The 14,478-nt window shown below is 34.4% G+C and overlaps 2 protein-coding genes across 3 annotated transcripts; one reads left to right on the top strand and one right to left on the bottom strand.

Moving 5' to 3' along the window:
- Window positions 1-73: 73 nt before the first annotated feature.
- On the bottom strand, window positions 74-1,547 carry TfIIS (RNA polymerase II elongation factor). Its single transcript, XM_076135948.1, has 2 exons — window positions 1,355-1,547; window positions 74-1,089 (listed from the first exon to the last, which is right to left on the bottom strand). The coding sequence occupies exons 1-2, from the start codon at window positions 1,421-1,423 to the stop codon at window positions 283-285; spliced, it is 876 nt and encodes a 291-aa protein (XP_075992063.1). The 5' UTR covers window positions 1,424-1,547; the 3' UTR covers window positions 74-282.
- Window positions 1,548-5,211: 3,664 nt separating this feature from the next.
- On the top strand, window positions 5,212-14,404 carry l(2)34Fc (reeler domain-containing lethal (2) 34Fc). Of its 2 annotated transcripts, none has more exons than XM_076135946.1 (5): window positions 5,212-5,408; window positions 8,751-8,914; window positions 9,781-9,948; window positions 13,114-13,214; window positions 14,232-14,404. In XM_076135946.1, the coding sequence occupies exons 2-5, from the start codon at window positions 8,759-8,761 to the stop codon at window positions 14,302-14,304; spliced, it is 498 nt and encodes a 165-aa protein (XP_075992061.1). In that variant the 5' UTR covers window positions 5,212-5,408; window positions 8,751-8,758; the 3' UTR covers window positions 14,305-14,404. The 2 variants fall into 2 exon arrangements, with proteins under 2 accessions (XP_075992061.1, XP_075992059.1); XM_076135944.1 differs by lacking the exon at window positions 5,212-5,408 and adding an exon at window positions 7,486-7,641.
- The last annotated feature ends 74 nt before the right edge of the window (window positions 14,405-14,478 follow it).

The following is a 14,478-nucleotide window of genomic DNA, read 5'->3' as shown; positions in this document are numbered from 1 at the left end:
TTTTATAAATATATGATTATGTAATGAAAACTGAAGTTTTACTTTCTATTGGATCTGAAAATGAAAGAGGATATTCACTTAAAGCAGATTCATTTATTAATGTTTTAAACTAAGTTCACCTTATCTACTAAACATGATTTCATAGTCAATGACAGTAGTAAGGTGCAATTAAAATAGCGAAAACAGAAACCATAATTCATAATAAAATGTAATATAAGTGATACAATACAGTATCATACAGTATGGGGTACACTAGTCACCTTGGGATAGATAAAAGCAGTCTTAACAGAATTTCCAGCGGTTTCCGCATTCATTACAGAGCACAAATGTGGTCATAGGTTCATCAGAGCTTCTGGTCTGAAGTTGGTTGTAAGTGCAGTTCTTCTTTTTGCACTTGCCACACTTAAGCATATCAGTTTTGGTTCCTTGTACTGTGGCCAGTTGAGCATCATTAATAGCCTCTTTGATAAACTTCTCTCGGAGTGTTTTCATTTCATTACTGGCCATCTCTTCAGGAGTCATTTTAGCAAGACGTGATGCAGCCAATACCCCATTAAGATAGTTTGTGCGCAGTGTTGGGTTTTTAGGATCTTTAAGGTTGGCCACTCTTGATCGAACTCTGTTCTTGTACCTCATGTCAGTGTTCTTGAACTCAGCGAAGATACATTCTTCCAACTCTTCAGCAAGCTCCTCAGAGCTAGCACAGGCATTCGGGTTCTCACCATCCACCTTCAGTGCTTGTAACAGGAGCTCCCTGCACTTGAGCCGCACGGCATCAGTAGTGTTAGACTGTGGTGGGAATGAGGCGGGGAGTTTCTTATCTTTTTCTTTTTCATCCTTCTTGTCCTTATCTTTGCTCTCCTTTTTAGATTTTGATGAGCTGCCATTATCTTTGCCTGCTGCGCCTGGTGTTGAGAGATATTTTTTCCAATTTTTAATCAAAGTTTTGCACAATGATATTACCTCTTCGTCCTTGCTGGATTTGCGAAGAGCGTTCACTGTCATGCCTATTCTGGTTTTCATCAAAACATCCAAGTTGATTGCCATTGTTTGAAGCGCCTTTAGCAGCTCTAAGGCTTCCTCTTGACCCTAAAACGAATAATCAAAATGTTCAATTATTTCTAGTCGGAACCGCTAACACCATCGCGCGGCGCGGCACAACAAAATATAAGGTAAGTCAATGCCAATGTACAGTAATAATTAGTAAATAGAAATAGAATGCTAGCTGTTTCAAACAATGCTAATAGGATAAATGTAATAGTAAGGTTTAAGTGAACGACACAATAGTACACTGGTATTTCTGGGCGAAAATGTCTCAAGCCCCATAGTTTATTTCATACATTAATAGACCTACCGTGCCATCGTCAGAAGTCATCTTAGTCAGTTTCTTTTGTATTTTCATTACATCCTCTTCCACACTCATTGTTGACGTGTTTTATTGAAGACAACAGCTTCCCGCGTATATTCCGAAAACAAATTAGAAAAAATATTGATAAATCGGCCACCACACCGACAATATAACTAAAGCATAGACAATGTGAAGTAAATCGCGGTATTATGGTAGGAGAGAAAATAAAAACACTAAGCATTCCAGTAACGCGGAAGTCCAACTTAAAGCATTAAAAATATTCTTAATTTTAAAATTGATTTCTATCAATTTAAAGAAAAGAAAGTTCTAAGAAACTAAACATTTTTTAATGAATTTCCTCACAAAAAGAAACCAGTGTCGTATACTTTTATAGAAATTATTTTAATAAAATATTTACAATGTACATGTTTTATACAAAAATGTAAAGCTAAAAATAATGAGTCTCTGTCGTACTTGTACTGGAACATTTCTTCGGTGGTTTTTTAAATTTTATTCTACTATTTTCTATTAGGGCAAGCAGCCTAGGCCGGTTCCCCAACTTCCAAGTCAACCTTATTAGACTTTGGATTGACCTAGTTTATGATTATTAGAAAAAGTAAGTCCATCCAATAATGTTTGTTTTATTTAGGTCAGTGTCTATTTTTATTTAGTTCTTGTCTCGGTGTTCTCGGGATTTAACCCGCCAAACAATACATATTATTATATAACCTTTAAACTGCACGGAATAAATGGTCATCACATGGTATTGATTTCCAAAACATTTGTGATAGAACGACCGATCTCCCATTTTACCTAATTATTTAACATAGACTTTTAATAAAATTGTATTCGGTCATTCCTGCGAGTCTCAAAAGTAATTCTTAAATTTCATCATTGTTGACTACATGGATCAAGGAATAGGAAAATAATAGTTATTAAATAATAAAAGGCGGGTTTAAGATTTCTATACCACAGACAAACTATAGGTTATCTGTCGCCTGCCGGTCGTCCACCCCGCAGGCGGCAGATGCGAGACGCTCAGCGACATCAAATTTTAGCGGGAATTTCAAATCAAGCACCTGCTTGAACTTCCCCTAATAGTTAATTCTCTCATTTTTGTTTGTTACATCAAATTTGCTAAACTAGTACACGTAGTGGCGAGCTTAAATTATCCGACGCCCGAGGCTGAAAATCCTAATGAGTTCTAACAATATATTATAAAGCTCAGTACGAAGTAGCACATCATAGTTTTGGCCTACGATTCTTGTACTCCAAAACCACAAGATCTTATGTCTAGAGTAAAAAATAATAGACCGGTAACAGTTTAATAAGTAGGTACATTGCGACTGAACTCTTAGTTAGTTGCTTTTTTACTTTAGACGTTTTTAGGCCCCCGAATCAGAGGCTTGGGGCAGACCGCCCTGGGTTTCAACTGAGTAACTGAGTCTACGTAAGCGTGTAATTTTTTTCAAGCAAGCTGCCTAGCTGTACTATTCTAAACCTAGCTAATTATATAATTTTATATGTATATCTTATAATCTTGTTTTTGATACGCATCTATAACTGATGAGTATGTCAACCGCTAGGCGTAATACTGCTAGCTGAAGTAGCTGATAGACTTCGTGGTAACTCACGAATAGGTAATTTGTGAAATCAAGAAAAAAGGGATTGTTTGAAAAATATCTGAAATACCTAGTTTCTAATAGACAGACTCATTTTCGAAATGGAAATATGTAGCAGAATAAATGGCCAGTTGCTGCTTACTATTATGTACAGCTACCTATATTCTATGTGTATACCTATAGTAAATATATTACTATACACTCAGTCCTTTTAAGGCACGATCAGTAGAACATATTGTAAAAGATAACTAACGACGAATCCGACCGTGACCATGACACTAATGGAACAAGTTGTAAATAAAATACATTTAAATAATTTTAAAATACCAATAAATATATAAATTAATACCATGGCTTAGTATAGATGATCCAACAATTAAAAGAATTATAGTAATATGCGTGCTACTTCAAAATAAATTATTGTAGCTTACTTGTGGAGCAGGTAAACATCGATTTGTCAGAGGTTTTTATACTATTATGTAATTATGTTTCTTATATTTTATTGATTTATATACAAACGATGTGTCACATAATAAAAAAAAAGCAAGTGCCCTTGAAAGTTGTGGTTATCTCCGTTTTTCAGTTCCATGGAAATAAAATGCTTCCTCGGCTTGCAACTAGGTGGCGCACAGCGCCGCACACGGTAAATTAAATGTTCTCTTATCGGTCGCCTCCATTCATAACATAACTTGATCCACAACATTTATTTCCACATACATAGGTAGGTACTTTACATACGTTGGGTACTTCACGACATATGTAAGTGTAAATGAAAGTCTTTCTGTCCGTTACAGTTTCACAAACAACCCGCTGGACCGATTTTGATATTGCACTACCTCACTGCCCTTTATAATTGACTAGCTTCTGTCCGCGACTTGTTCCGTTTAAAATAATTTCCCTGGTTAAAAAGTACCTGGGTAACTTATGTGTTAATCCAAGATTTAAGCTACCTACCAGTGTGCCAAATTTTATTGTTTATGCTATCTTCAATACTTTTAACGAAAGATAACATTAACTACATTCGGTGGTGAAACAAACAGGCTCTTTAAATGAAAAAATAATTTATTTGTACTTAATCGGATAAGTTATTGTTTTTCTTCCAATTAGAACAATGCACTGTTTACCTTTTTTACTTATTTATCATATGTAAGAACAAAGAAAATATCTCTTCTACGTTAACAGGCAGCTCGGAAAGTCGCTTAACGTATCGATTTTCGAAATCATGTATTTTCAAGCGTGCATAACATACATAATAATAATATATAAGTACCTATTTCTATCGAAAAAGGAATTTTTCAGTCCCAACTATATCTACCTAATTTTGTGCATAAAGAGGTTTCGAAATATTAAGTTGTCAAGTGGCTGTTGTAGTAGTTTATGTCATGTTGTCATAGGTAACTTTAGATATAGATCCACTACTAGATTAAATCTATAGTAAGGGTATTCACCGAAGTTGACACAGAATTAGTACATAGTACACACACGTACCCGTATATTTTCCGGTGCTAACTCATAGCATCTTGTTGTTTATTGCACAATTTTCCTGGACCTTTTCTGTAACTTGGAAATGCCGTCAATCAATTTGATCATACCTACTCCTAATACCTACTTCTTACTCATGTCCTTCGGGAAATTCTGCGTCAGTCTTAACAATGACACAAAGGCTCAAAGGCTTTATAAAATAAAGAAAAACAAGTGATATAATTATTTTATTAAGAACATTCATACAACTTTATTTTCCTCAAGCATTTACCTGTTCACCTGTTTGGTATATCTAGTTGAACAATGGATGTCTTCCGCGATATGTCGTATAGTAAAGGATTTATATGTTAGCGTACATTATTTCACAACTATTATGTATCTTATCTTCATGCAACATGACTCTGTTTAGCTAATTATCGTTATTGTGTTATGTATTAGATGTGATTTTGCTGAAATGCTAACTTACGCAGATACGTTGACATTGATAGATTCACTAATATAAAAGTCTTAATCGTATTGCCGTCGTATTTTAACTAGCATTAAATGCTTGCATGAACTAAAAAATCTATAGCTTTACTCAAACAAAAGTTTGACGAAGATCTATGTAATAGTGGGTAAAGGCGGTGGTGAGTCGTCATTTTTTTGTCATCTACCCTCAATCTCAATCTTATTGCTAAATATTACAAAATATTGAACTTAGAATCCAGAATGTATGTAACTAACAATAAATTGTGTTAAGATTTTCCATTTTTAATTAGTAAATATTCGTAGAAGTGTGTGCGCAATAAAATAATCTTTACAGCTCTATGCAAACGAAACAAACCGCACAGCAAAAACAACAATAGTGAACAAAATAACTTATTATTATCCCTAAGCGTTTTTATGGGAGGATAATTTTATTAATAGAGAAAGGTAAAAGTGTAAAAGTGCAGTGTAGAAGGATAATTAGAGACAAAGTAAGTATCGTCACAAATTCTTCACTGAATCAGCTGTTTTGACGTGACAGCGTAACCGACAAACTGTTAGATTTTCGCATTACAAAATCAAATCATTTATTCGTTTTGGTCCAATCCTGACACTATGATAGGATACAGAGAGTGAATTTACCGTCAGTTCGGAAGGTAGGACCAACGAGAAGACCTGGCAAGAAACTCCCACCCATTCTTTTAATCGACATTTTTAATATAGGTAGGTACCTTAACATTAGGATAGGTAATGGTGATCTCAGTCTGACACAGCATAGGTAGTTATATTATGGGAAGGAAACATAAAAAAATACTAGCTTTATGTGGGAGTAGGCATTAAAGCAAAGTAATTAAGGAGGAAAAGAATAAAAAATCGTGTATATGGAATCTGGTTTTGTAATTAAATGTTTTTACGCGAAATAGGATTAAAAAACATACGGGCTACATATTGATACATTCTATAGGGACTATTTTAGTGTAACCTAAAGTAAAGAAAAGTGACCTCGCCACTTTTTTTTTGACAGAATGGACTAATGTTCTATAAACTACTGTTTGAAACAGCCTACCATAAGACAGTAAATAATAGTTACTACTTGAGATACTTATTAGTTACTTACTTTTAATCATCGGTCCCGAAAGCATTATTCTTTTAAGCTATGGCGCTATCAAGCATGTGACACGATTTCTAATTATGGAAAATCCCAGAAAATACAATATATTTAAGATTTATTGGCACATCATAACATAATTGTTATATGTCCTAATTTCTAACACAAGAGTTGTACTTAAAAAATAAACATTTTGACAATTAGACCAAACGGAAGACGCCGTGTTTTCATTTGGTCAAATAAACCCCATTGTTCCTGCCTTTGTTAATGTGTGTCATGTGACGTGTTTATTATGTTATTCTTTCTAACTTTTAAGTCTAACAAGCAACCCTGTTGTGCAGGATCAGGTGGGCAGGAAAAATTCAGTACAGCAATCAAAGACATTAAATTAATCATAATATATCGAGCATGAAATGGCAAAAACAGATTCCCTATTTTTAAGTAGGTATATTAAATATCAAGGAAAGACTCGTGATTTTTCCTTTATATCACCTAGCTAGAGGTAGCACAGCGACTCTCCATCCAAGAAACAGCTGTAAAAAATATGTTATGCAAAAAAAATTAAGTATTCTGTCTAATTTCGTACCTAAGTGTTATAATAAAGAAACAACAGCAATGTACACTATGCACAAGTCAATTATGCCCCTTTTAGATTTGAAAATGAATCTAGACTATGTTGTTTACTAAGCGTGTATTTCCGAATATGGCTAGGCAGAGGTGTCGCGATGTATCCAACACCCACAATCTCGGTAGTTAAGCTAGGTGCCATAACAGCCTTTATTTTGACTTTTTTATAAGTTAAACAATAATAATATGGCACACCTTAACACAGGGCTTGCCTTCATACTGTTTGTTGAATGTAAGCAAAGACTAAAAGAAAAAAACGGTGCATCTCACGAATCATGTTCAAGAAATATTTTACTACATCAGCCATGGAATATATTTTACCAACCAGCCTTATTTCTAGGTTTCAAAAACTTTTTTGAATAATCATGTGGTATGAAGGCTACAATAGATTAATTATTTCAAAGACATTGTTTTTATTAATCCGTTTCAATTAAAAATTACTTAACAGTCAAGCAACGATTGCTACATATTTGGCAGGCAATAACATATTGCAGAAATTAAATTATATTATTCAAAAAGTGTTATTTTATAGGCAATTAAAAAAAATAAGTTAGCATCATATTGAATTTTATATTGGTATTAATTAATATATAAAACAACTCTTTCGATACTGAGTGACTGACCGACTGACGGTCAAAGCACAGCCCAAAAGAAAGTTGAACTTTATGTACGAAGATTATTTTGGAATTGTAGAGGAGTACCTACTAAAAGAAGAATTTTGGAAATTCCACCCCGAAAGGACAGAAATTAACAATAGTGTTGAAGAATGTCCAGCGAGCAAGTCTAGGTTATATTATGGTTAGTGAGCGAGGCATGTTCGCGCGCAGGCAGTGTTGCGTACCTTCTGGCGTTTAATCTATGGCCTTCTGCCCTTCCATGTCGAGTACGGCTGCAAGATATATAGCTTGCAAGTAGCCGGGTTCACTATTTGTAACCGTTCACACATAAGCCGAGGCACACCACGAGCGCTCTTTTGCACTAAATCAAAGGTAATTAATATAAATTACAAAATATTATAACAATACAATATAACTTGAACCTTAAATAATATCATTTACGCGCTAATAAAATACAAATAAATATTTATATGAATGTTATGTTAATTATTATGTGTTCGTTTTGTAATACTGTTTCGAAATTTGTTTATTAGCTGTCAGAATTTTAAGTGGAATATCATCGTTATTATAATCAAGTCGATCACCTACATACATAAAAATCATTGGTGAGGTAAAACTGAAGTACTTGTATCAATTTGGGTCATGTATTTAATACATTTAAAACTTATTTTATTAAGTTAAAGTTTTAATAATAGATAAGTTTAACATATTCCGAGATTCCATTCTTAATTATCCTTAAACTTGTTAATTAAGTAAACCATTTAATTGAATTTAATATGGTACTAACTTTCCACGAATCTAATTTACATTTTTATGTCATTTTATTTCAAAAGTACAAAATAATATTTTTCACATACTTCCCAACGCATTTATTGTTCATATATGTTCATGTTTTGGTGTCAGTTGTTTGAAACATTGCTAACTTGTGAACTGCAATTACAACATGAGTTGCGAACGAGCGATGATGTCCTTTCTTACCGCGTTGTTTAACCTAGGCCTTATTCTAAATGGCACTATAGGTCAACACTAATTGGATGATCTTACTTGTCTATCAAAAAAGGTTGTAACATTCCAACATTTAGAAAAAAGGTTTAATATTAAACTACGGTTCGGTATTATTTATTTTACTTTAATATGTGCAACCGCTCGTCGAAAACGTTTGTCGATCGCTAAGTTACGTCACATAATATGTGGGGAACCTGTCCTCGAGAGTTGTAGCTTTGCAAGAGCTTGAGATCTGAAGAACAGTAAGGACCATGACCCGCTTTCGTTTACTTTGCATTTATTTGGACTTAGTATAGGATGATATTCAGATTTATACAGCCTTACAAATTGATAACATTAATCATTGTAACATCAATTCAAGGAAAGCAGACAGTACCTTCATTAAATATTCATAAAATTATTTGACTATCATTTCTTGGACGTGTACAAATAGGTTTTTTTTTAAGGATTCCTTGACATTCGAAGTTATATTTTAGAATCCAAGATGTGGTCCACATACGTCGTACTCGCGATAGCGTTGGTCGGTGCCAATGCCTACTCATCAGGAGCTCCGGAGAGCGTGTGCCAGGACATGGTACCCAAACACCCCGTGCCCCCACAGAAGACCCCACCACCATACACCGTCACCACCAGCACTAAGGTATGTCTGACATTTTTTAAACCTAAAAAATATTTGACTAATGCCCGGTTTCTGAGTACATTTAGCGGTAGTTTATCTATTCAATATCAGCAATATTCAATATTCAAATTCAGCTAAATGTACCTCGGAAACCGGGGGTAAAACAGACTACGAATTTTTCATAAAAAAGCGCGGTAAAACGCGAAGTTACTCAAATCGTAAGAACACTGTTACATTATATTACGTCGTCCTTATGCAACTGTCACATATAACAATGCTATATGGCTGTAAACAGTGTTATTTAATAAGCAATAATAAGCATTGTTTCAATAATATTTTTCAAGGAAAATAAGAGTTTCTTATTACGTATAGTTATTACTTATTTTGTTACATTACTCTTATAATATGCAAAATGAAAAGCCACATAAAGCGTCTCAGTCCCTGATGACCTTACAGCGAGCGCCTATATCGATTTTAGCTCGCGAAACGTAACAGCTGAGCCTCCAGTTCGCATCTATGCGCCATTTTATCCCGAAATAGATCGTTCCAAAGTTTAGGCGTTGAATTTCTGGCTAAAAGGGATCAAGTTGGCGTTTAATTTATGGTTCTTTTAACTTTGGATTAACTTTGCATAAACTTATTTCACGTTCTTTGCTAACTTGTAATATATTTTGTTAAATGTATGTGAACTCATAGCTGTAGAACTGACTTCATTATTGGATAGTTTATTCATAAGCCACTTCATTCATTTAATACGTTAGAAAATGCCGGCTACTGAAAACTGCGATTAAACTAAGTCATAGGTCCCCATTCTCTGGTGAAGAGCAGGCTGCTTGAAAAATCTGTCAACGTTCCAAGTCACATGTATCGTACTTTTCTTAAAACAGGTGGTGAAAGCCGGTACTCCCATGGAAGTGGTGGTCAGCGGCAAGGCTCCCGAGAACACCATCCGTGGTCTCCTGCTGCAGGCGCGTGCTGGTGACAAGATCGTTGGCAAGTTCACCCTCGCGCCCAACGACCCCTTCGCGAAGCTCCTCAACTGCGGCGAGCCTGGTGTAAGTTATTAAACCTTTTAAAATTTATATCGATCTTTACTATTCTCCTTAAACTTTTGCATGTATATTACATACATGCGAAAGTCTGTGCGGGTGGACGCGTGCATATATGTTTTTGTTTCACGCAAAAACTGCTAAACGTATTTTGGCGAACATTTGGTGTACAGTAACAATGTACACATATTATAATTTTACTAATGCGAGAGTTTGTGAGAATAGATCTAAGTTCGTTTCTCTCTTATGCCAATACTACTACTAAACGCATTTTGATGAGATTTCGTTCACCGACTAGGTATTTACAATCTGAATGAACGCATTGGACTTTTTAACCGGGAATTTTATTCACGCGAGCGAAGTCGCGGATAGGAGGTAGTGTGTCCTTAAGTAATACTTAATGTATGTATCCAATTCGTTTTTTCAAGTGACCGCTTTATTACATCCGTGCAAATATTGTTTTGTAACTTTTTTGCCGCAAGTAACTGCAAACAAAAAAGAACATTTCTATTTACGATAAGTATTACTATGAAGCATGACAAGTAGAATTATATAGTTAGTATGAATAACATCGAGACTTTATAGCCGTATGATATAATTTCATGGTTGATAACAGTCTTAGAATATCAATTTCTTACCGACTTGCTTTGTGTAAAGCGCTAATTTTGGAGACTTTCATGACATAATAATGCATGGCAAATTATCAATGATCTCGTAACGATTGGTCTGGTTTAATAACATACAATAAGTTCCAGATATTTGAGACAAGAAGCAGGAAAAGAAATCTTTTATTACGCGGTATTACGTATTGGGTAAATTGCCCATTTCTGCAGCTGCAAGAACTAAAATGTCAAGCGGTCACTGAACGGCCTATAAACAAACTCGGTTTCGGTGACGTATGAAATGATTATTTATTTTGACACTGTGATTTATGAATGACATTGTACAAGACAAATGGATCATGCTCATAATTAAGTACCTTCGTAATTAATAGCGTTTATTACACTCGTCACGTACGGGTGACGCATCAGTCAAGAAACAAATGACTTCCTTAAAAAGTTATTGTATGCATTAAACTTAAAAAAAAAACATTTTCCTATACCCATTGTCAAGTAGACCTTCACGTTTGCTGCAATTAGATACGTTGTGTTCAGCTATTGTTGCAGGAGAAAAAAGCACTCATTATAATAATGGATTCTTCATGAAAAATCATTTGTTTGGCTTCCAGTCTAGTAGAATAATTTTATTAAAGTCATGTACAGTAGCGTCATAAACCCATTAGGTAATTACAATCACAAGACTAAATTAAAAAAATGCTGAAGGTTTCAATGAGTTGGTATCTATCAATACATAATATATTATAACATATTATCTTTCTCGACTTATATTCGTTCAATTAGTGTCGCATCGTTATTTAAAACGACGCGTAGGTAAGTAATCGCTCTTCATAAAGTTTTAATTAATTTAAGTAAATATTTTGGGTTAGTTTTAAAGATTAGGTTACAGGAAATTCGTCTCTTCGCTTGACATGAAATATTTCATAATGGTCCCTTTTTATAATTTCGTTTCGGTTCGTTAATTGAGGAAGACCTTTTTTTGACAACGCGACCTCTAAAGTAATCACTTCACCGATTGTACTTACATTTTAGGTTCACATTTTTTGTCATTTACTGAACATAATGTAAATAGTTCATGGTTAGTACGTAGTTAATTCATTTCCTATATTGACAACTCTATTTACCTACACAAAAGTAACAGAACATTTTGGTAGTTATTTTCTCCTAAACCTCTAATTCCATAGACTGTTCACTAAAATGTTTGAGGTTGAATGTGTGCTGGATATTCTAAGTACAAAACACAAATAGTTACATGGTATTATGTAGATATTTTTATAATCAAAGTTGCATCATTCAAGGCTACTCTGTGAAGAGGTCGCATAGATTTGGTAGGTTTCGATAATATTATTCTTTTTTAAAATTTAAAGAATTTACCAACGTTTTCCTCAAATGTACCTCAACGTATTTAAAACAATTCATATTTTAACAAGTGACTGTTGTCCTGTGACCCAAAGGAATAATCTTCCACTAAGTATTTATTTTTTAGGATTAATCTCTATCCGAAATAAGTACCTAGTTTTGCAAACACAAATTACTGTTTTGATGATTAACTGCTGTTTTGGCAACAAAAAATTGTCAAATCTAACAAATTGTTCACATCCGAGGACATAGAACCCTTCACTCGACTATAAATACAATTAACGTGATTGCCAAACAGTTACCGCGGCCAGTTGCCTGTTCTTTGTCCAACCGATGATGAAAACATATTTTAAAGGCCTGTGTCAATGAGATACGTGAATGAGACATGGCATGCGTTACAATCAATGGCTAGATGGTGGCCGTAAAGTAATTGTAAGATAGCAGGACCCGAGCTATAATCAAACCTTAATACGTGGTGAATAGGCCCCGTAATTCGAATTAAGCCTTGACCGGCTAGGGTGTTTAGTCTCTACATATTTATACCGCTCACAGAGAGAAATAATTCAACTGTTTAAGTACGGCCGGCAGAAACAATCTGTGATAATATTTTGCAAATCGATAGATAAGGTTGATTGATTGATTCAACATACTTTATTTGCAGTATTTATATTTTATCGTTCCGTATCATATCCGACATTGATCATACGAATTTCTATTGAATGAAAGTCAGGAAATGAACGGGCGAAGGTAAACTTGCAGTATACTTGGGCGGGTCAAGTCGCGAATATTTCCATGAATTTATTATATGTATTAGGACTTATAATACAGCGAGCTTGGTGATTTCGTCCCAGATTATATTTAATTATGCGTATAAGGCTATGTGAGAGATAACGAGCCTGTAATTATGAAGTCAAATTATGCGTCTATCTAACAATCGGTGAGCGTAGTTAACATCTTGTTAGGAGTTAAATAAATGAATAGAAAAACATGGTTATGCATATTGTCAGTAATTATTCATGTAAGGTTTTTTTAAAATACATGTTCTCGCACATGTACTAAAATAAATATGAATCTCCATGATTAAATAATCGTATAGGATTCTACTTATATTTAGATAATTTGGCGTTCTCTGGTTTTTGTTTACCTACCCCTATTTATGTCAAAAATATTAAAATTTTCTTTTTGTACATTTCAGAACGCTATCACCCACAAGAAGCACGATGAGAAATACGACAAGCAGTCTGTCGCCTTCACATGGACGCCCCCTGCCGGCTTCAACGAGGAAATTAAATTCAGGTAATTTAATGACTAATAAAGATGACAAGAACTATTGATTTCTGTTATGTATACCTAGTTACTAATAGGTACTTATTTAGGTACTGCCCCGTAAAGATAGGTAGGTATAATATAGCTTTTTTCCCGCTTTGCGTACCTATCTAAATGAAAGAGTACAAAATAAAATCTCGTTAATGTTAATGAATTCCTGCTTTGTCCATTGTTCATAATAAGTTATAAAATCGAGCATGTGCTTATTTTTCTTAAAATATTAATATCTTCAGATAAAATCATTTCATGAAGACATGTCTTTGTTTAACCAAAAACTTGTTTTGCTACATACATTTTCGCATACCGTATTATACGCCTAAGTAATATTTACTTGCCTAGATATTCAGACGCAGGGCTCGTAGGGACTAAAAAGTACGTGAGGGGCACAAAGGTTACAAGTTCATAACCCGTCAATGTCATAGGAACGTCTGATTCACCTACAAGCGTTCGATTTAATTTGTAAACTTATTGCACACATTATCAGTGCGTACGTGTAAATAAATAAAACATGTGAATCTGTTTTTCGTCCGTTTTGGCGAAATTTGATGCAATTTTATACTAAGTAGGAATCGTGTTGGGGTAAATGATTATGCTGCGTCGTTTAGTCGATATCGTCTAGCAGAAGAGAACCCTGATAATTCTAAGCTTCGGTCTTTGCTTTGCTGTTGATGTGATAAGATGGACCTACCTAGTTAGTTGTAATTTTGCTGATGCTTACCTATTTATACCTATTATAAAATTTATTATTTCAATTTGATAAGTAGTTATTTACTTTGTGGTTTGTCTAGGGTCGCGTTGCTGGTAAATGCACATATGCAATAGTTAGTGCCGCGTATTGAAGATTCGATTCCCTTTTTATGATCTATGCACAATCAAGAGTTAGAAGTAAGGTAGATGTTTTTGTCCAGTGGTAGAATTGTTGTACGGGCAAAAGTATTCTTTTCATAAGTACCTAGCAATTGCTTTATTGATTTTTGTTGTTTTCAGAGCGACCATCGCGTACAACGGTGCCGTCTTCTGGGTGGGCGTAGAATCCGCTCCCGTCAAAGTATCAAGCTAAATTAATTAAGAGCCATAAGTATTCCTAATTTAATGTCTGTCATAATTTTCTTTCTTATATTTTAATTGTAATTTTATACAATAAATGTTTCTAAACCAAAGCTTTCTTTTATTTACTTCATTTTGTAAGTACAAAATAAAAAGAGTTGCCGGGAGCTTAGTACGAGAATGAAAA

This window comes from Anticarsia gemmatalis, chromosome 3 (assembly GCF_050436995.1).
Source record: "Anticarsia gemmatalis isolate Benzon Research Colony breed Stoneville strain chromosome 3, ilAntGemm2 primary, whole genome shotgun sequence".
NCBI classification, from domain to species: domain Eukaryota; kingdom Metazoa; phylum Arthropoda; class Insecta; order Lepidoptera; family Erebidae; genus Anticarsia; species Anticarsia gemmatalis.
Note: the sequence above shows the minus strand (reverse complement) of the source record. Positions and strands in the feature narration are given on the sequence as shown.

What these genes read in the sequence shown, in the direction of transcription:
- TfIIS (XM_076135948.1), bottom strand. Translation starts at nt 1,423, where the DNA reads ATGAGTGTGGAAGAGGATGTAATGAAAATACAAAAGAAACTGACTAAG. An exon ending in TGACTTCTGACGATGGCACG is followed by an intron (nt 1,090 to 1,354) that starts GTAGGTCTATTA and finishes TATTCGTTTTAG; the next exon opens with GGTCAAGAGGAAGCCTTAGA.